This window comes from Panthera tigris, chromosome C1 (genome assembly GCF_018350195.1).
Source record: "Panthera tigris isolate Pti1 chromosome C1, P.tigris_Pti1_mat1.1, whole genome shotgun sequence".
Taxonomy (NCBI): Eukaryota; Metazoa; Chordata; class Mammalia; order Carnivora; family Felidae; genus Panthera; species Panthera tigris.
In genome coordinates this window covers 176,282,076-176,302,964 of record NC_056667.1, presented here as the reverse complement: position 1 = coordinate 176,302,964, position 20,889 = coordinate 176,282,076, and the positions used below count along the sequence as shown (strand labels likewise).

The 20,889-nt window shown below is 40.9% G+C and overlaps 1 protein-coding gene across 1 annotated transcript in view; it reads left to right on the top strand.

Moving 5' to 3' along the window:
* Window positions 1-20,889, top strand: part of STAT1 (signal transducer and activator of transcription 1) — a 41,266-nt gene that overhangs the window by 2,696 nt on the left and 17,681 nt on the right. The window contains exons 3-12 of the mRNA XM_007094693.3: window positions 2,345-2,473; window positions 3,591-3,735; window positions 5,008-5,106; window positions 10,858-10,947; window positions 11,953-12,031; window positions 13,124-13,215; window positions 13,626-13,777; window positions 15,999-16,157; window positions 17,775-17,867; window positions 19,514-19,573. Coding sequence (XP_007094755.1) covers window positions 2,346-2,473; window positions 3,591-3,735; window positions 5,008-5,106; window positions 10,858-10,947; window positions 11,953-12,031; window positions 13,124-13,215; window positions 13,626-13,777; window positions 15,999-16,157; window positions 17,775-17,867; window positions 19,514-19,573 — 1,097 coding nt within the window. The 5' untranslated portion in view covers window position 2,345. The remainder of the gene's footprint in view (window positions 1-2,344; window positions 2,474-3,590; window positions 3,736-5,007; window positions 5,107-10,857; window positions 10,948-11,952; window positions 12,032-13,123; window positions 13,216-13,625; window positions 13,778-15,998; window positions 16,158-17,774; window positions 17,868-19,513; window positions 19,574-20,889) is intronic.

Genomic DNA, 20,889 nt, shown 5'->3' with positions numbered 1-20,889 from the left:
AGACTATAGAGGGGGAGTCAGCCTAACATTGGAATTTGAGCCAGGTACCTGGGGGATGATCATGTCACTCCTTGTGTTGGTTACAGGTTTTGTGAGAAGATGATATGGCTTCTAGATTTGTTAACGTGAATTTGTTAATTGCCTGTTCCATGCCAGGTGCTGTGTCTGTATGAGTTCATCCAGTCTTAACAACCACACCGTTGATAGGGAAGTGAGTTTCCTGAGGTCATGCATGTAATAAGAGGTGCTGTACCCCCTCTGGCTGACGCTCTGGCCAGCCTATTTACTTTAGGCATATACTTATTAAACACCTTGCAGGATGGGAGAGAGCCACAGATTTGGAATCTCCCACTCAGGTAAAATTAATTTGAAGTGAAAAATCAAATTCCTGTAGCAGGTGTGCCAAAAGGGTGGGTTTGTGTCCATTTCTACTGGGATTTGTGAAGGTAACTATCTTTATAGTCCCACCATATCCTTACTTTTCTTTGGAAGGAAATTCGTGGAGTAGACATGACTTCATGCCTGCCCATGTGTGCTGGCCAGCCAGGACTCGTGACTCTTCCATACCCTGCTTAAAAATCCAGACCCTTCCTCAGAGGCCTGGGAAGACAAGATTCATATATACCCACTCTGCATATTGCCAGCTGTGCACTAATCCTAAATTACGCTGTGGTAATGAGAGGCTCTTTGTTTTCCTCATAGATGTGAGGACTTCCTTAAATCAGGTTTTTGTTTTCATTTCCTTAGAACTGCTGTGCAAAAACTGACTCACAGTTATCCAAATAGGTAGTATTACTTTATCGTTTGAAATTATATTTCACAATGTTGTTTCAGTCTTTAAAAATTATTACTGAGCGGCGCCTGGGTGGCTCAGTGGTTAAGGGTCTGACTTTGGCTCAGGTCATGATCTTGCAGTTTGTGAGTTTGAGCCCCGTGTCAGGCTCTGTGCTGACAGCTCGGAGCCTGAGGCCTGCTTCAGATTCTGCGTCTCCCTCTGTCTCTGCCCGTCCCACGCTTACAATCTGTGTCTCTCTCTCAATATAAATAAATATTTTTAAAAATTAATTTAAAAAAAAGCATAGGGATAAAGCCCTTTGATTAAAAACAATAAAAAATAAATAAAAATAAAAATTATTACTGAGATTAAGAGTTATGCCAGTTTTATTGTTTGTAGTAGGCCAAAAAGAAAATACATCTTTTTTAAAAGGTAGAAGACAAAAATAATTCATTTTACCATATGAATCACAAAATATAAAATACCAGTTTAAAACTCTTTGAGTTAAATTATAAATGTACTGTATTTTTAAGAGGACAGCTTGTGGAAAGTTCTTATGATTTGTCCTAAAGCAAATGTAATTAAATAATGTTTTCCATGTTTTATTTGATAAAAGTGCAGATTCATTTTGAAGGCATATTATATACCCAGCACTATTCTGGAGATATAGTGGTGAACAATCCACCCACCTTCCAATTTCTTCCCTTTGTGTGGGGAAAACAGACAGTAATCAAAATAAAAAAGACAATAGGGGCACTTGGGTGGCTCTGTTGGTTAAGCATCTGACTCTTGATTTGAGCTCAGGTCATGATCTCACGGTTTGTGAGACTGAGCCCTGGGGTTACGCTCTGCACTGAGAGTGCAGAGCCTGCTTGGGATTCTCTCTCCCTTTCCTTTCCATTTCTCTCTACCCCTCTCCCGCTTGCTCACACATATGCATGCTCTCTCTTTCTCTCTCAAATAAACATTAAAAAAATATGTATGCATATGGTAGGTTAGATGGTGGTAAGTGCTATGGAGAAAAATGCATCAGGGCAGAGGGATAGTATTCGACTAAGTGAGAGGTGATGTCAGTTTAAAAAAGGTGCCCAGAAAGGGTTTCCCTTTTATGTTGACATTTGAGCAAAAGCCTGAAGATGTGTTTTCTGGAGAAGAAAAAAATATGAACTCCCAAACCTCAGTAAAAAACAGGTTTCAGAATATAAGCACCATTTAAATAATATATCTCAGAGACAAATTATGTTTTGGGTTAAGGTACTTAAAGAAGCAGAGGTGCCTGGGTGGCTCAGTCAGTTGAGCGTCTGACTCTTGGTTTTGGCTCAGGTCATGATCTCATGGCTTCATGAGTTCGGGCACCATGTTGGGCTCTGTACCGGGGGTGCAGAGCCTGCTTGGGATTGTCTCTGTCTCCCTCTCTTTCTGATCCTCCCCCACTCACACTGTCTCTGTCTCTCTCAAAATAAATAAATAAACTTAAAAAATATATATATTTAAGAAAGCATAACGCTAGATGTGCTTTCTTTGGAACTATGGTGTTCCATTCACAACCTGTGTTCTGTTTCCTTATAGGATGTCTCAGTGGTATGAGCTTCAACAGCTTGACTCCAAATTCCTGGAACAGGTTCACCAGCTCTATGATGACAGTTTTCCCATGGAAATCAGACAGTACCTAGCACAGTGGCTAGAAAAGCAAGACTGGTAAGAAAAGCCCACTCGAAGTTTTTCTATGCTTTTAAAATAATTTGTTGATTAAGTGACTTGGAAAAACATTGACTAAAAGATGAATCACACTGTGACCTTTGGGACTACTGTTGCAGAAAAATGTATTGGTTTGAAAAATGGCATGTGTCTCTACAAAGCTAAATTCATTAGTCATTAAGTACTTTTATGCTGTATGCTGTTTTGTCCATTTAATTATGATGCATACTCCTAAGTAATAAAATTAGGGGGATATCCCTAAAAACTGATACGTGGTTTGTTTTTTTTTTTAATTTTACCATTTGTTGATTGCAAAAATTTTAAATGTTTTAAAAGTATTCACAATATGGAGTGAAGGCCCCTTTTGTCTTTTTTCCTCCAGAAATTAGCATTAAGAGTTTTGTGCACAATTTAGAGTTCTAGAATTTTTCAAGCTAATTGTGCATAATATATTGTATATGGGTGCCTGGGTGACTCATTTGGTTAAGTGTCTGACTCCTGACTTCTGCTCAGGTCATGCTCTCGTGGTGTGAGATTGGTGGTGAGATTGAGCCCTGCATCAGGCTCCACACTGGGCTTGGAGCATCGTTGAGAGTCTCTCTTCCTTTGCCCCTCTCCCTGCTCATGCTTTCTCTCTCCCCCTAAAAAAAGAAAAAGAAAGAAAGAAAGAAAGAAAGAAAGAAAGAAAGAAAGAAAGAAAGAAAAAGAAAGAGAACAGAAAAATTAGAGGTGCCTGAGTGGCTCAGTCAGTTAAGCATCTGACTTCAGCTTAGGTCATGATCTCACAGTTCATGAGTTCAAGCCCTGCATGAAGCTCTCTGCTCAGTGCAGAGCCCGCTTCAGATCTTCTGTCTCCCTCTCTCTATGCACCCCCTCACTTGTGCACACATGCACGTGCTCTCTCTCTCTCTCAAAATAAACATTAAGAAAATTAAAAAAAAAGAAAAATTGTACAAACTGCTGTTCTGAAAGCAACATCAGTCTTAAAAGAAGGAGCAAAACCTGAGAACACACTTAAAATTTGTTTTTTTTAATAATTTTAATAAGGAAAGTAGTGTTTATTTTGTACGTTTAAAGTAGTTTCTAAAATGAAATGTATAAATTTCAAATCTCCTAGGGAGCATGCTGCTAATGATGTTTCATTTGCCACCATCCGTTTTCATGACCTCCTATCACAGCTGGATGATCAATACAGTCGCTTTTCTTTGGAAAATAATTTTTTGTTGCAGCATAACATAAGGAAAAGCAAGCGTAATCTTCAGGTATGACCTGGATTTTGTGTTTTAGTCAAAATGTTCCCAGGCTCATATAACAGTTTATTGAGCGTGCACTCGTTGGTATTTTTAAAAGTTACAGAGACTGTAAATAAACTACCTTTATATGGCTAATAATTTTATAGCATAAGCAAAGTAAAATACAAATTCATTTAGTAAACATGTAAGGAATTTTCAGGTTTAAGTGTATCACCTGTTAGGCATCAATAATTCTGAGAGAAATGTGATGCTATAACCTTGTTTTGCTAGAAATTGTTGAAATTTAAGCCCAAGAAAAAGGGTTACATTTTAAAAGCAGTGGGCTATAGAAACATGTCAAAGCTCCAAGGAGATTTAGTGATGAGTCCAGTCTGAGTCCTTGGTATACAGATGAAGAATAAGTTCGGAAAGGTTTGATAACCCTGAGGCCTGATACTGAGTTGGTGAATTAGAACTAGGAGTCCACCTTTCCTTGCTTTTGGAGGAATTACCTTCCCAGGGAAGAGAAAGTCGAAGAGAGTCCCAGGCAGGAGAGAATGGGCTACAAAGTTTTAGGATTTTTTCAAAAGTACTCCCAGTATCCCCTAAGCCTGGCTACCATATTTATTTCTATATTAATGAAACTTTTCTGTTTCAATGGAGGTGAAAGCTAGCATTTTCTTGTTTCATACCATGTCACCAAACTCTTCAACTTAGGTAATTAGGAGCTTTTTCTTTTTTGTGTGAATATATCTATGATTTTATAGTACCAATGACAGGGGGAAGTCAGATTAAGTTTATAGAAATTTGATCTCCTATAGACTTGGCTTGAACATGCCTGTTACAAAGAGCTGTGATTGCCAGTATTTTGTAAACTGGCTTTGACAAAGAAATACAAAAACTGAAAAGAGTATCTTTAATCTAATTCAAAGCAGAGACCAGTAGATACATTAATTGAGAAATACCATGGATAATTTCTGTACCATTTACATGGTCTCAAGATCCTAACAGAACATAATTGGTCTCAAGAACAACAGAAATTAAAGTAAAAATATTATAGGAACCATGTATGAAAATACTTGATTTTTTAATCAAGAAATAATTTACGTATCTGCACTGATTGGAAGTTTTTGTCGTAATTTGTAAAAAGAATATTTAGACTTTACCAAAAATAGCTTGTATAGAATTTAATAAATACAAGATGAGGCTTCTCAGTGAATAGGAGTGAATTCAATTTATAATATACAATGGCTTAAACATTCTGAAATTTAGTTTGTTTTTATTCTAACAACGGATATCTAGGATAATTTTCAGGAAGACCCAATACAGATGTCTATGATTATCTATAACTGTCTGAAGGAAGAAAGGAAGATCCTGGAAAATGCCCAGAGATTCAATCAGGTACTTTTTTTTCTAATTGAACACTAAAGATTATAGTAAAGTAAAAATGCATTCATTTATCCAACAAATATTATCAACACCCTGTTCAAGGCAATGTTGTATAGTTCTCTGATTTTATGGCCCCAAAGAATGGTAGAAACCAGATATAGAGATTTTATAGATCCAGGCTTTAAGAAAGCACCATATCTAATAGAAGTCATTCTGGTGAGGGAGAGAGGTAATATGTAAACAAAATACTTTCAGATAGTAATAATTACCATGCGGATACCAAAGCAAGATACTGTGATACAATAATGGAGTATTTGGAGGATGGGGTTGTTTCTTTAAATCAGGGTCCAGAAGCTTCTCTGAGACAAGGGGCAGGGACGGAAGCCGGCAGACAGAGGGCTCTTGCAGCAGTCCAAGGGAGAGAGGGCAGAAGTGTACTCGGGAAAGGTGCAGTCAGTAGAGGTGGGAAGAAAAGGACAGATTATGCTTTGGACATGGTACCAACGGGGCTTACAGTGAAGGATCAAATATGGGAGTGAGGGAAAGTGAAAAAAAGATGACTTCATGGTTTATGACTTGAGTCACTTGGAGATACTGTTTATTGAGTTAGGGAAGAAGGAAAGGACTGGAGTAGGACTTTTATAGGACATAGTATGTATTGGAGAAGAACAGGTTGATGGGAGAATCAAGAGCTTTGTTTTAAATAGGACTGAGTTACCTCTTAAATACATAAGACATCCAAACAGGAAACGAGTCAGAGTTGTTTTAGTTCCAAGACTTTTCATCATGGTTTTGCTAATACTAATACAAATCTTCCCATCAGTCAGGGTTCAGATTTTTTAAATTGCCATGGCATCTGTTCATTCCTTTGTTGAGTGAGTGATGGAGTGGTGAGAACAACCCAGAAGGCAGACAGTTGTGAAACCACCGGATGGGTTGTTCTGGTTAAGACCCTTCCAGTGTGAGGCTGGGGTGGAGGGGCGGGGCGGTGGGGGGTGGGGGGGTGGAGAATGCGAGAGTATTAGAATTTAAGTAGTGGTGGTGAATGCCATTCTGCATTCGCTTTCTGGGCATTTGACCCCAGTGCTTGTGAATCTGCTGCTTTCCTGGGCATTTAGTTCCTGCCTCCTCATCACATTGAAAGCACCTTGCTGCACTAAGCATTTAAAGATATTTATTTGTTCTCAACTCAAGCTAGTTCCTCTGGTACCGGTCCTAGTGACAAAAGTGCATATCAGCGCTGGCTGCCTGGTCTCTGCAGGAGCTATGCCCATCTTCAACATGGCATTCTGCACCTGGGAGATTTTAAGCAAGAAATTTTGATTGTGTGTGACTTTCGTCTTAACACCACTGTGCGATGGGCTGGCCACTCCCGTGTCTCAAATAAACTTGAGAGGACCGCCAAGAGCAGAGACAGGCAGAAAAACAGTTTCCACTACTTTGTCCCTCAAGCATTTCTCACCTCACATTCAGCCCCGAGGCCCAGAGTTGGCATTGGGAGGCAGAGAAGGGGACTGACTTCTCTTCTCCCAGATCAGCCTTCTCTCTTGGGTATGCTTTAGGTCTTAAAAGCTTGCAAACTTTTGTTTCCCCTTTAAAAATGTAGGTAATCTGGGGAGAGGTTCTTTTTAAGCCTTTCAGAAGACACATGAGGTATCCGTGAACACCTTTAAGGGGGTTTAGTTGATTGTCTAGCTGAGAACAAGAGAAGCAAGACTTTTGGGAGTTTGAGGGAAGGATGTGGATGTCTGAGGCCATCAGGGAAAGGGAAAAGTCACCAAAGTTACCCAGCCACTACAGGCTGGGAAACTGAGAAACAGTTCTATACCATTTCTCCCCTTACTGAAGTAACTACATTTTGATAATATATCTTTTATTCATACTGACATCTGTATGTATGGGATGATAAGATGTCTGTATTTCGTTCAAAGGAACTCCATTTGGGACCAGATGTATGGAGAGAATCTAGATGAAACAAGAATGTCCATGAATTGACTGATAGGTGTGGAAACTTATAGGTACACAGGGATTCAAGAAGTTCAGCATGTTTAAAACATGCAAAATTCAGTCCGTTCAGCGCATTTAAAGAGCACAAAATTCTGTTAGAAATGTTGAGATAGGAAAATATTGTTCCCATCATTATTTAATAGAAGAGCTTTTAGAAAGTACATTTAAGAGAATATGATATCATATGTAGATATTTCTTAGTAAACTACAAATGTTTTGTTTGCTGCCATTATAGAACAGCAAAATGTTGAAAAAGTTGTATGTATATGTATGGACAAAATTAAGGTCCATAGGGTTTGCCACAGTGGGCAGTGATCTTTTCTTTCAGGTTGGAAGGACAGACATAAAGTAGCTGTTCTGTCTTTGTGATCTTCAGTAATAATAGAGTTACCATATACTGAATGCTTACTTATTTATATAAACATTATTTCATTTGAATAAATGTTTTCAAAACTGTCACTGAAATTAAGTATTTTTATCCCCATTTTATAGATGAAAAAACTAAGGTTTAGAGGGCAGGCACTTTGCTCATGGCCACAGAGCTAATGAGGTTTGGAATTTAAACCTAGAATTAATTGTCTGACTCTAAAACCTATTCATTAGAGAAGTCTTTTGATCTGTCTTCGGGTGTTGGATATGTGAGGTGGGATAGGATGGCATTCTGACTGGGACTTCTGACAGCCATTGAGTGCCTGTCACAGATCCTTTTACTTGGACATCTGCTCATTCATTTGAAGAGAAAGCCTGCCTAAGCAGACTTTTCCTTGGTCTGGGGTGTGCAAGTAACTCCGTTCCAATTAAAACCATCCAAAGTCTATAAGGTGCAGGTGTGCAATGAGAAAATAGGAGTAAAGGACCGCGAAGGTCTCTTCCAACTTTAACATTTTTCAAAAGTTTTTATTTAAATTCCAGTACTAGTTTCATGTATAAAATACAGTGATTCAATGCTTGCATACCCAATTTTAATGTTTGGTGTTACTGTGGTTTCCTGATTTTCCTGGTTTGTCAGAAACTTAAAAAGTTAAAGACTCACCCTGGAAGTAATATCCGACTCAAAAGTGTAGGGTGGTCGTAGTTATAGTGCTGGTATTTTTTAAGTACTTGATAGTAAAATACTTAACAGCCACCTAATATTTGGGAGTAGGGTAGAAGGATGAAGTGGGGCAGGAGAACAAGGAATAAGAAAGAGAATACCAGAGTGTGTTAGTAACTGGGACGGACTGCTGAAGTTTGAAGCAGGAGGTTTCTTGGGCCTTTGCCACAGTCACCAGATTTTTTTCTGCCAAGCATTTCCTAGTGTGACAGCAGGAAGAAAATGGGGTAGCTGTGAGTGCAGCTGCCTTCTTATAACCATCATTTCCCCATTTACTAAACTAACCTTTGACAGTGTAGGAAAAAGGAGCAGGAAGTCAGCATCCTCCAACGGCCCAGCCCCTCTGTCTGGGTGAAGAAGCCGGCTCTTACGAGAGCCCACAGGACAATGGCATCCATGCCATACTTCTAGCAGACAACAGCAGAAATTCCTCCACAGAGACGGGAAGGCTTACGGAGCTGCTCATGGTGATACCTCATTCTGAATGGCCAGAGCAGCCCCATTTATTCCTTGGTGACATGTGGCACCTGGGGATACCAGTCATTTTAGGGCATTTTTAATACACGCTTTATATAGGTACAATTCAGATGTTTTGAACTTCTCCAGTTCCAGAGTATATAAAATGAAGGAAGGCTTCCAAAGATTTCTGTAAACAAAGAATAACTTTGATTACTGAAACCTAATAGAGGTGGAACGAAAAAGAATATTACAGGCCAATTTCACTTATGAATATCAATGTAAAGTCCTAAATAAAATATATTAGTGATCAAAGTTAAATAATACAGTAAGAAAATAATATGACCAAGTAAGATTTATTCCAGATTATAATAATTACAGAGTTTATTGTGACTGGGAAATTCATTAATGCAACTCATTATGTAAACAGAGACAAAGAAGAAAAAGCATGTGCTTATCTCTACAGTTGCTGAAAAGGGCTGGCAAAATCCAACACCCTGATAAGAGACATTAAATAAAATAGGAATTGATGGATATCTCTTTAGCCTATTAAAATATACATCTCTCAGTTCTATAAACAGTAACTTACTTGGTTTGGAAAACAGTAGTAAGTCAGAACCATGGCAAGGATGTTTACCGTTTCCCCTAGTATTTAGATAACATTACATTGGTGGTATTCACCAATGCAGTTAGGCAAGAGAAAACCATTAGAAGCATAAGAATCAAAAGCAAAATCATAAAGATATCGGCTCTCCCTAAGTTATTCATAATTTTAATGTGATCCCAATAGAAATACCGAGTTGCTTTCTGAAGCTATGAAAGTCATCAGGAAAATAAACATGCAAGAATAGCAAGGAACTGCATGAAAAAAGTACAGCAGTGAGATGGGACCAGCCCTATTAGATATACTTCAAACCCTCTGTAATCAAACACTGTTCAGGCGTTCAGGCTTATGAAGAAAAAGCCCCATGGGAAAGAAAAGAAAATCTAGGAGTTGAAACCAGGTACATAAAATTTGGTTGATAAAAGTGGCAACTGAAAGTTCTGGGGAAAATACGAATTTCTCACTAAGTGTTTTTAAGATGAACGGATAACCAATTGGGAAAAAGTTAAAATTGGAGCCATACTTCACAGTAAACACAGGAATAAACTTCAAATGGATCAGAGATCTAAAAGTAAAAAAGAAAAAAAGAAACTATGCACGGTCTAGGTTAAAAATGGGTGAACTCCTTTATAATCTGTCAGTACAGAAGGGCTTTCCAATAGGGAAAATCCAGATATGAAAGAAGAAAATACTGATAGATTTGAATATATAAAAATACCCACATAAAATCTGTGCTGTGTAGGACTCTATGTAAGAAAGTTTGATGGGCACAGTTTTTGCCATGGGAGGGGCTTTAACTCTAAACAAAAATAGCGTCTTTCTAGAATCTCATCTATATGAGAACAGTCTCATGTTTACCACTCTGCCACTTGGGCCTAGGACATTGCCTGACCTTGACTTAGTGTCTTGTAAGTCCTACTGTGTGAGTCATGGAACACCTTATGTAATGAACACGTAGACACTGCTATGTCCATGTCCTGATTATCGAGGATGGGACCAAATACTATCAGTGTGTCTGGGTTGACAGTCATTATTGCTTTAGGGTAGCCGCTACTCATTGAAGTCCTTCAATGGCAGTGCTGTTCAATTTTGATAGGCCTCTGAATCACCTGGGATCTTGTCACAATGGAGCTTCTGATTCAGTAATCAGATTAGGACCCGAGAGTCTGCATTTCCAGCAAGCTCCCAGGTGGTAAGGTACTGCAGGTCTGGGGACCACACCATGAATCACAAAGCTTTGAAACAAGTACAGCGTTAATAAGAAAAATCTTGTCTACAGAATTTGAGAAACCGTGAAATAAACTTCTTATGTGGTACCATGCAACTGTGTGAATTAATGGAAAACTCCAGAAATACTCTGTTTATATTAGGCATGAACTGAGCCTAGTCTTTCCGTAGCCTTTTTAATAGTTTATCAGCATTTTCCAGGTCCTTGAGAACTGAGCTATTTCTTGTCAACACCCATGTGGGAAGCTTGTAGGAGGTTTTGGAAGGTCTGGGAGGTAGGTAAGAGCACAGGGTATGGACTTGACTTTGGAGAGTAACCAGCGGGTAAATATGCTAGAAGAAATGATACTTGTTAACCACGCACCTCCCATTACAGGCGCAGTCGGGGAATATTCAGAGCACTGTGATGTTAGACAAACAGAAGGAGCTTGACAGTAAAGTCAGAAATGTGAAGGATAAAGTTATGGTGAGTATTGAGTAAATATATACATTTAGCCTCTTTTTGTAAAGGAAAAAGCTTTCGATTACTCGAATGTGAACGTGGTAACTAATTTGTTTTTCAAGTAGTTGAGAGAAAAGTTTTGCTGAAGCTCCAGACCATAAGTAAACAAATTGGTTAAACCAATGAGCAGATAGACTTTTATGGCCCCTTTTATAACTTCCAAACATTGAGCTTATCTCTTTCTTCCTTGCGAGATTGTGCAGAAACTGTCGACTTTGCCCCATCACACAATAAACTAGATGTTGCTGCTCTAAATAGCCTTTTATGTCTATGCTTCTCAAATCTGGGGTGTTCCTGGGATTACACAGAGCTCCAGCATGAACATAGCTCATCTTTTTCAAGCACCTGTTTTACTCTAAAACTTGAAAAGGGAACAGAAACATTTCACTTGAAAGAAATCCTGATACATTTCTGATTAGAATAAAATATCCACAACAATTTTAAGATAAAACCTGTAAGGTCATATGAAAGCAGAGAGCTGCTTTGGTGCCCTTGGTGGCCTGTGTTCACCCCCCTCTACGGTGAGAGCTAAGTCGGAGGAAGAGACAAGGGGTCTTGCTTTACACCAGGACTGTATCTGTGGGAAAGGCCTTCCAGCTGAGAGGTGTGATCTCATCTGGATATTGGTCACCCCAGTGTGGATTTGACTTTGTGCTTCAGACAGTGCCTTTCCGAATTCCAGATTCTTTGAAGCAACTTTATCCTGCAGCCTTCTAAGGAAACACTTCATTAGAAATCAAGTAAGCCCAGTCTGGAAATAGCCATATGTTTTCCTTTCTAAAAAAAAGTTCTTACATACTTATTAAGGACGTTGAAATTATTATGTATGTGATTAGAATTTTGCAAGTTGAATCCATCTTTGAGGGAGCTGGATTGTTACCATGGTTTTCTGGGTCCTATGGAAACAATCTATTTCCTAAAGTCTTTGGAAGCAGATGGGTGAAAACCTGTTTATGTTTTTGTTTGTAGTGTATAGAGCATGAAATCAAGACACTAGAAGACTTACAAGATGAATATGACTTTAAATGCAAGACCTTGCAGAACAGAGGTAAGAGTTAACATCGAAACAGTGCCCATTGGCTGTCTTTTTTTTTTCTGTTTACACTAGATAAAGAAGACAAGTATGTCTTCACATTTGCCAAACGCTTTATGACTCTGAATTGCTAGTCTTGGCTTCTTGATGACTCAAGCCAGGGTCTTAACCTCTGTACTGTTGACATTTTGAACCTGATAATTTTTTTTGTTGTTGTGAGGGGCTGTCCTACACAGGAGACGTTTAGCAGCATCCCTGACTTCTTCCCACCAGATGGCAGTAGAACTATTTCCCTAATCCCCAGTGGTGACCACCAAAACTGCCTCCATACCTTGCCGAATGTTCTGCGGTGGGGGCCGGGGGGAGTACCACCCCCAGTTGATAACCCCTGGTTATGTGTTATTCACTGTACTTCTTGTACCTGGCCCACTGATGGACATAGACTGACCGGTGTGCGGGGTTTCCCTGTGCGAATGCCAGAAGCTCCTTCAAACATTGCAGCTCCACATGTATACTCTGCAGAGAAGTTTAGCATTGCTCTTCATGTTTTAAAGCGGTTTTGCTCTATTTTGTTGCTTGTTTTTCATGATGGCAGGCCATTGACTGAAAAGAACCCAAAAGCATGCATTGTGTAAAATATGTTAGGTACTGCTGTAACCCTGGCTGTCATTTGGAGGGTACCAAGGTTAATGTGGAGAGATGATTAGTATAATTTGAGGAATAGTAGGAGAGAAAGGAACCTCAACTACTACTTCCTAATACTTCTCTTCCAAAGCTACAGATATGCTTTGTGTAAATTTTTTATATGAGATTTTGAATTTTGTCACTTATGTGCATTTAGGTAATCTGGCAGTGATTTAAGAACCAGACAGTAACTGTTCCCAGTTTCCATGGGTCATTGAAAACAAGTGTACTTTGTTTCAGCCTGTCAGTTTTTATTCTTAGGACATTTTTCTTATTTTGTTCAGTACAAACTGAAGACCAAACTTTGATCTATCACCAGATAGCATTTGGATTATATTTCTTCTAAGTGTTTGTGAATCTTGGATTTAGTGGGTTTTGGTTTTTTTACATTTATATTTATCTGCTCTCTCTCCCAATTCACAGAACATGAAACCAATGGTGTGGCAAAAAATGATCAGAAACAAGAACAGATGTTAATCAAGAAGATGTATTTAATGCTTGACAGTAAGAGAAAGGTAGTGATTCGCTTTCCAGAATAACATGTTGCTTCTGTCACAGGCTGGAAATAATGGACATGAAGTGTATAATAGATGAAGAATTATTTGTATAACCACTTGGCTTAGAGCCCCAGTTGAGATATTTGCTTTTGCTTTTAAAAAATGTTTTTATTGTTTATTTATTTTTGAGAGAGAGAGGGAGAGTGTGTGTGCATGAGTGAGCAGGGATGGGGCAGAGAGAGGGGGGAAAAAGGCTCTGAAGCAGGCTCTGTGCTATGGGCTCAGACTCACAAACCATGAGATTGTGACCTGAGCTGAAGTCAGACACTTAACTCACTGAGCCACCCACATGCCCCTAAAAATTAATGTTTTTAAATTCAGTGATTAAAGATGAACTTATTTCACTTTACTTCTTTCTCTCTCTTTAGGAAGTAGTTCACAAAATAATAGAGTTGTTGAACATCACTGAACTTACCCAGAAAGCCCTGATTAATGATGAACTGGTGGAGTGGAAGCAGAGACAGCAGAGTGCCTGTATTGGGGGACCCCCCAACGCTTGTCTTGATCAGCTGCAAAACTGGTAAGATTCTCCAAAGCTGGCTGGCTAACCCCACGAACTCCTGAAGCGCACATTTGAGTTGTTGTTAGTGAAAGGACCCTGTCAAAACTTTGGTTTAGAGTTTGATGTAGTCCAGCTTCTTCTTGCCCTGGAAGCACTCACTTGCAAAGCACACGTTTGTCATGCATGTGGCCGAGTTCAGCCAAGTTCTGCTTGGTTTGGAGCACTCCTCTCCCTACTCTACGTGTACCGTGGGATGCATCATTTGTGCCAAAACATTGGTGACGTCGCTGTCACGTAAACACACTTAACAACTTGAGCCCTGATGTTTTCTTAAACACAAAATAGTCTGAGACATTTTCCAGGCTTCCATGAGATCATAGTTTGTTGTGGACCATTCATCTGCTCATCATCGAGTAAACACTTATTAAACGCCATATGCCTGGCACTGGGCTAGGATCTGGGGACACGTGATGAATGGTTTTTGGTCCTCTCAGTGTGGAGGCGGGAGGTAGATGTAATCATTCCATGCAGTAGAATGTTACCAGTGCTCTAACAAAGGTCTGTCCAGAGTTCTGTGGAAGATGAGGGAAGGAGTCAGCAGGACAGGTTTCTGAAAGGAAGTGGTCTTGCACAGACTCTTGAGAGTGAAGACGAGTACTTCGTGGAGACCAGGGAGGAGACCAGCATGGACTGAGGCAGAGGAGAGGAGCGGCTGGGCATGAATGGGGGTCTGCAGTACCCCATATTGGATGATGGGAGAGTGGGGTGCCGGGGAGGACAGGAAGAAAGTGGAGGTGGCAAGATGCTGGAACCTGGTTGTGGAGGCTCCCACACAGTGCTAGGAACGGGACTTTGTCCAGTGGGTGCTGGTGAGCCAGGCAGGCTTTTTGTTTAAGTGGAGATTTACTTCTCTATTTTATTTTTGTTTTACTTCGAAAGGTTGCTCTGGCAGCAGTCAGGAGGAAAGGCTAGAGACAGAAAAGCCAGCTGGGCGACTGGGAACATGTTAGTGTCGTTTGGGGGAGGGCCAACAGACCAGAATGGGTGGGAGACTGGATCAGAGAGGAGATGAAGGGATGGTGGCCTGGAACAATTTCCAGGGGCCCAAGGACCAGAGATCTCGGGAGGTTCTCTGGATGCTACTTTTTAAAAAATTCGCAATTAGTATTCAGTCATTTATTTTTATTCTATAGATTGCCTACTCATATTCCAAATTTCTTTTTGGTTAGCACAGAGCTTCCTAGCCCAGTGTGCCTCCGTGGGCCTTGCGGGGCACTGACCCCCCTGTCCTCCTAGTGCTCTGGGAGGCCCTGGGCTGTCTGGAGCCTCCTTGTGGTCATTTAGGCCACGGGGAGCCTCTTCCAGAGCCGCAGATGCCCTCCAGTGTCCTCCACTGTTCTGTCCATAGACTGTCATTTTCTTGTGTGTGCCATGGCCTAAAATGTGGGAAGCCCTGGGTTAGAATCCACCTGGAACTTGCCCACCCACCATTAGCCTACCTTCTTTCATGGTCAGGGGCTGCTCTCTGGGTGCCTTGAACAGCATTCGGGAAATGGAACTGTGAAGTGAAGGAAATGTATTTCGCTGGGAGAAGATTTTCTTTTGTCATTACTCCAGCTAGTCAAGTGACAGTCCCACAACCTGACTTGGCTCAGAGGCACTTTACAGTCGGCAAGGAGGAAACTGAAGCAATCACTGGTTTCCTCCTTGGCTAATATTTTGAGTGTCTGGATTGAGTGCTTTGCCTTCTCCTTTCAGTTCAGTGAAACTATGACCTTGGTTCCCTCTTCTCCTCCTTCCCCAGGGCCTGCCATTCCTATATGTGGGCTCCTTGCTGCCTCCCGCATCACCTCTGATGAAGTCTGCCTCGCTGTGTCCCTTGCCTCTGCCCTCCTCTTTACCCTCTCCCTTTAAATCTCAATTATCTTACAGGTCAGGGGAAATCACAGATCCCCAGCGGGCCGCACCCCACCCCGCCCCATCTCCTCAGGTCCATCTCGAAGTGTAGGGAGGTCTTTGACCTGGGCTGTAATCAGTGCCATTGGTTTCTTCTCCCTGAATAACTGCCCTTGAACACCAAGATGAACCTTGTTCTCTATTTCTCCCTGCAGTGTGTGGCCATGCAGATAACATCGTGTGTTGCCCATGAAAACCTCTTGTTGATCTCCGTGATTCCCTGTGATCCAGGCTGCTTTATGATAGCCTGCGATTGAGACCCGTGTGTCTTGTCCCTCCCCAGGTTCACCATAGTTGCCGAGAGTCTGCAGCAGGTTCGTCAGCAGCTTAAAAAGCTTGAGGAATTGGAACAGAAATACACCTATGAACACGACCCTATCACAAAAAACAAACAAGGGCTGTGGGACCGCACCTTCAACCTGTTCCAACAGCTCATTCAGAGGTAACTTGAGGGGGATTGGTTTGTATCTTCTGCAATTATTTTGCTCGGGAAAATGTTATGGTGATTCAGATCATTTAGAAGTGTTTAATAGGTTATATAAAAATTTTTAGGGCAGTCACCTCTTTCCAAATTCCTGTCTATGCCATTGGCTTTCCATTCTTGTGGCTATCTAGACTGATAACTTGTCAGTTTTACTCCTTGGGCCACTCTGTGCCAAGACCTGTCAAGTCTATCCTGGTGTCCCCTCCTTGCCACACCAAGGCCTCATCCTGTCTCCAGCTCTCAGATCCTCTCTGCTAGACTCATACATGGTCACCTCCCAAGTGCTTCCCTTCTCAGCCCCTGCCTCCCTAGTCCCTGTGACCCTGTGCTTTCCAGAGCAGACTTCAGCCTGTCTGTCTGTCACCTGCTCATCCAGGTGGAGCCCCCTACTACACACTTGTACCCTATGTCCACAGTCCCAGCTGGCCACTCCGGGGTGAGCTTCTGCACGTGCCTCGTTTTGGCAGACCTCGTGCCCACCACATATAGTCGCTTTGCCTTGCCTCTCGTAACTATTTCCTCCACCTCTCTCTTGAACGTCATCTCAAAATTGTAAATCTCAGCTTATATCTAATCATGAAATCTTCCAGAGTTCCCGAATATGTTACCTCCCTTCAAGATCTGCCTGGTTCAGTCTTCATTCTTGTCCCGTTCTGGATTTATTATGTAATTGTGTATGTATTTCTGTTGTCTGTGACATAAATTGGGAAGTTCTTGGAAGACAGACATGTGCATTTGTCATCTTTTTGTCCCCCATAAGGACCTTGTACAGTGCCTTGCCCACCGGCAGGTGTTCCACATATGCTTAGCAGATGAATAAATGGCACTGAGTAGAAAGAAGCATAGAGTTCATATTGCAATTTAGTCTTCATGTTAACTTGACATGTGGCTAATGTCCAAACAGGAATGCCTCAGTGCTATTGTTTTGAAATAATCAAGGATATTTATTTACTAGGGTTTTGGAATGCAAATCCGATACTTTTTTTAATGAAAATTAAGGCTTGGAAATGTTTAGTAGATAGATAATAAGTATTACTAAACAATTTTACTGGAAGAGCAGTTTTCCAAAGGATACCAAAATACCCATTTCAAATTATGGTAGTAAGGCAATATGTTACATGGTTCATTTTCAACTGTAGTAAAATTTCTTTTTATTTATTTTTTTTGTTTATTTTTATTTTAAAATTGGGATGCAGTTAACATACAACATTACATTAGGTTCCGGTGTACAACATCATGATTTGATATTTGCATATGTTGCAAAGTGATCACCACAGTAAGTCTGGTTAGCAAATTTGGTTCTTCATGCAAATTCATAAATGAACATAACCCAACTCAAGGTTTTCATTATTGACGGTATCACAGTTCACTGCAACTACTCTGATCTTTTTGAGTATAAATTTGGTGTGGGCATTTCTGTGCTGACTAGCAAACCTCACTTTATCAACTCGTTCGAATCTTCCAAACTGAGTTTGAGCTTGTGCCCTCTAACCCCCTCTCCTGTTGAGGGAAAATAATTCATACTCCCTCAGCATTAATGGAAATGCTAATCTGCACTCTGCTTGGAACTTACAGCTCATTTGTGGTGGAAAGACAGCCTTGCATGCCAACTCATCCTCAGAGGCCACTAGTCTTGAAGACTGGGGTCCAGTTCACCGTGAAGTTGAGGTAATTGAGAAAAGATGGAATCATTAGACCTTCTGCCATGAAGTTTGCATCCCTCAGTTCCTTCACAACACTGTCATATAGAGTGCTTTAGAGGAAGCAATTTTGCAGTAGGCATTTCTTTTCTTTTTTTAAGTTGTATTTATTTAGGTAATCTCCACACCTAATGTGGGGCTCACACCCATGACCTTGTAATCAAGAGCCTTACGCTCTGAGCCAGCCAGCTGCCCCTGTAATAGGCATTTCAATGGGAATTCTTAGAGTATCTAAGAGTCTGTCTGTCCTATTAAAATTAGAGCTATAACAGATACATATGTACACACACCTGGTATTTTCCCCCATGATAAATGTAATGCACGTTCACTATAGAAAGGAATTCAGCATTGCAGAATTGAAATAGTAGAGAGTAAAAGTTCCCAGCAGCCTCATGCTCTCCTGAGTATAAGCTTGTAACCTAGGCTTTACATACCCCTGCAACCATATGTGGTGTGTGTGAATATGGACTCATGACACATGTTTTTTTAGTGAATGGGCTCATAGCTTTCATCAGTTTTTCAAAGTTGTGTGTCATCTAAGTTGTCTGTAGACCACCATGGTAAACAGCCTAGTGTCAGTACTCTCAGATTTCTGTCCATGTCCATACAAATACATACATACATTTATATGTGTATGTGTGTGTGTCTGTGTACACACACACACACACACACATATATATGTTTTTATACATAGATACACACATATGCAAGTACATAATATACAGTATTTTATTTTTAAAAATAAGGATTCTGCTATACATGTTTTTCAGCCTGTTTTTTCTTCAGTAAGAAATCATAGAAGTGTTTCCATGTGAGACCATGGCTTATCTTTCTTTTTTTGAGTGGCAGATTTATTTAACTAGTTTTCTACTGATGAGCAGCTGGACTCTGAAGAGCTACATTGGCCTTCAGAGTTAGCCTCGGTCCTCTTTCCTGGGGTGCTGCTGAGCGAGGTCCCCAGTTGCTGCTTCCTGGTTGCTGGTCTTATAGCACCACACTCAGGCACCCTCGGGGGACCAAAACTCACAGCCAGAAGGGACACTAAAAATCTAATCCCATCCGCCTGCCCCACTAAGTGCAGCAGACCAGTGAGGGGCTCCTTCCTGAGGTCTGTAGCTCATCAGAGAAGACACATGCACATCTTAGCCCTATGTTCCTTCCTTCCGATGTTAACCTGTTTTTCCTGATTATGGATAAGAGTTCTTATTTTTTCCCAAGAGAACAAACATTAGTCACAAGTTTTAGTAAAAAGTACATTTGCAATTTTTCACCCATATAATTGTCCAAAAGTAGAAATCTTGATAAAACCCAGTGTTGGCAAGGCTGTATAGGGAAGCAGGTACCCTCACTCACATTTGGTGGGAATGTAAAATCAGTGATGCTTTCTATCAGAATTTAGTGTTACAGTTTTGCCCCAGCAGTTCCATAGCTAGGAATTTATTTTGCAAATACAATTAGAAAATTTTCCAAGTTGACAACATGAATGTTGATTCTATTGTTTGTAATAACTGGAGGGAGTGAGGATTCGTGAAACCTTCTCCAATAGGGAATTGATATAATAAATAAACTCTAATAATTTTTTAAAGTAATAATGACTTTTATTTTTCATTCCAGACTGTTGGTGAAATTGCAGGAGCTGAATTATAATTTGAAAGTCAAAGTCTTATTTGATAAGTAAGCTATCTTTAATATTATCTAATATACATACACTATTGAAATTCTGGTTTTGTTAACCAAACATGGATGGAAGCACTAGAGCTATTTATAAGTGATCCCAGGAGATTTAAAAAAAAAAATTTAAGTTCATATATTTATTTTGAGAGAGTGCACGAGTAGGGTGGGGGCAGAGAGAGGGTGGGAGAGAGAGAATCCCAAACAGGCTCCGTGCTGTCAGCACAGAGCCTGATGTAGGGCTCAAACTCACTAACCATGAGATCGTGACTGAGCTGAAATCAAAAGGCAGACACTTAACGAACTGAGCCACCAAGGCGCCCCTAAGTGATCCTAGGAGATGTAAATTGATAGCTCCCATTCTGGACATCGGGAGCTTCCTTTAGAGCTGATAACATGCTGGTGCCTTTTGAGACTATAAGTGAACAAAAGAATGAGTGTATTTTATTCACATGAGTTTGTAGTGATCAAGTCTTGCATACTACCCCACCTCCCTCCTAGGCCAGCCCCAGAGGAGGAGAGGCCTATGATCACACACAGGCTGAGGATCCTCGAGGCTGCAGTGATTCTGCGGCCAGTTGTGGGGTCGTTTCTGGAATGACGATGACAGCATTTTGCGGGGACTGTGTGGAGCCTGCTGGATCCACCCTTGTCTCTTCTGGGCAGTAGGGACCTGGGAATGGATGGGGTCTCTCACAGGGGGTCTAGATGGAGCAGTCCCATCCCATTTTGCCCTTAGACCTTAGACCTGGACTAGCACTGACCTAGCTACTGTCTCCCCTCTCTGCCCCACCCTTGATACATTTAATGTTTTTGTGTGTAACGTACTGATTTAGCAAGTTTCAAGACCACTTATGATAATCCAGGTTTCCTCTGGTGTTCTAGCTTTCCGCCCTGTAACGATATTCTTTCTTATAGTCTGTGCCCTTGTCTTTCCTGCCATCATCTTTGGTTTCTCTGTGTATCAGCTTTTGCTACATAACAAATCACCCTGAACCTAGTGGCTTAAAACCCAAAAAAGTTATCCTTTCTCTTATTCTGTGAGCGGTAGGTGGTCTTTCTGGGCTGGACCGGCTTGTTTGTTGCTGAGTGGTCCAGCATGGACTTGTTACATGTGTGAGGTCCTGGCTGGGATAACCGAGCCCTTCTCCATGTGGTTCTCAAGGGCGAGCCAGGGCTTTATGGCATAGTGACAGCATCCCAGGTGGGTAAGAAGAGCAGCATGAGAGGCCTGTTGGGGCGAGACTTGGAGCTTGTACAGCATCCCTCCCATCCATTCTATTGGCAAAACCAAGTCAGAGTTGCCTAAAGTTCAAGGG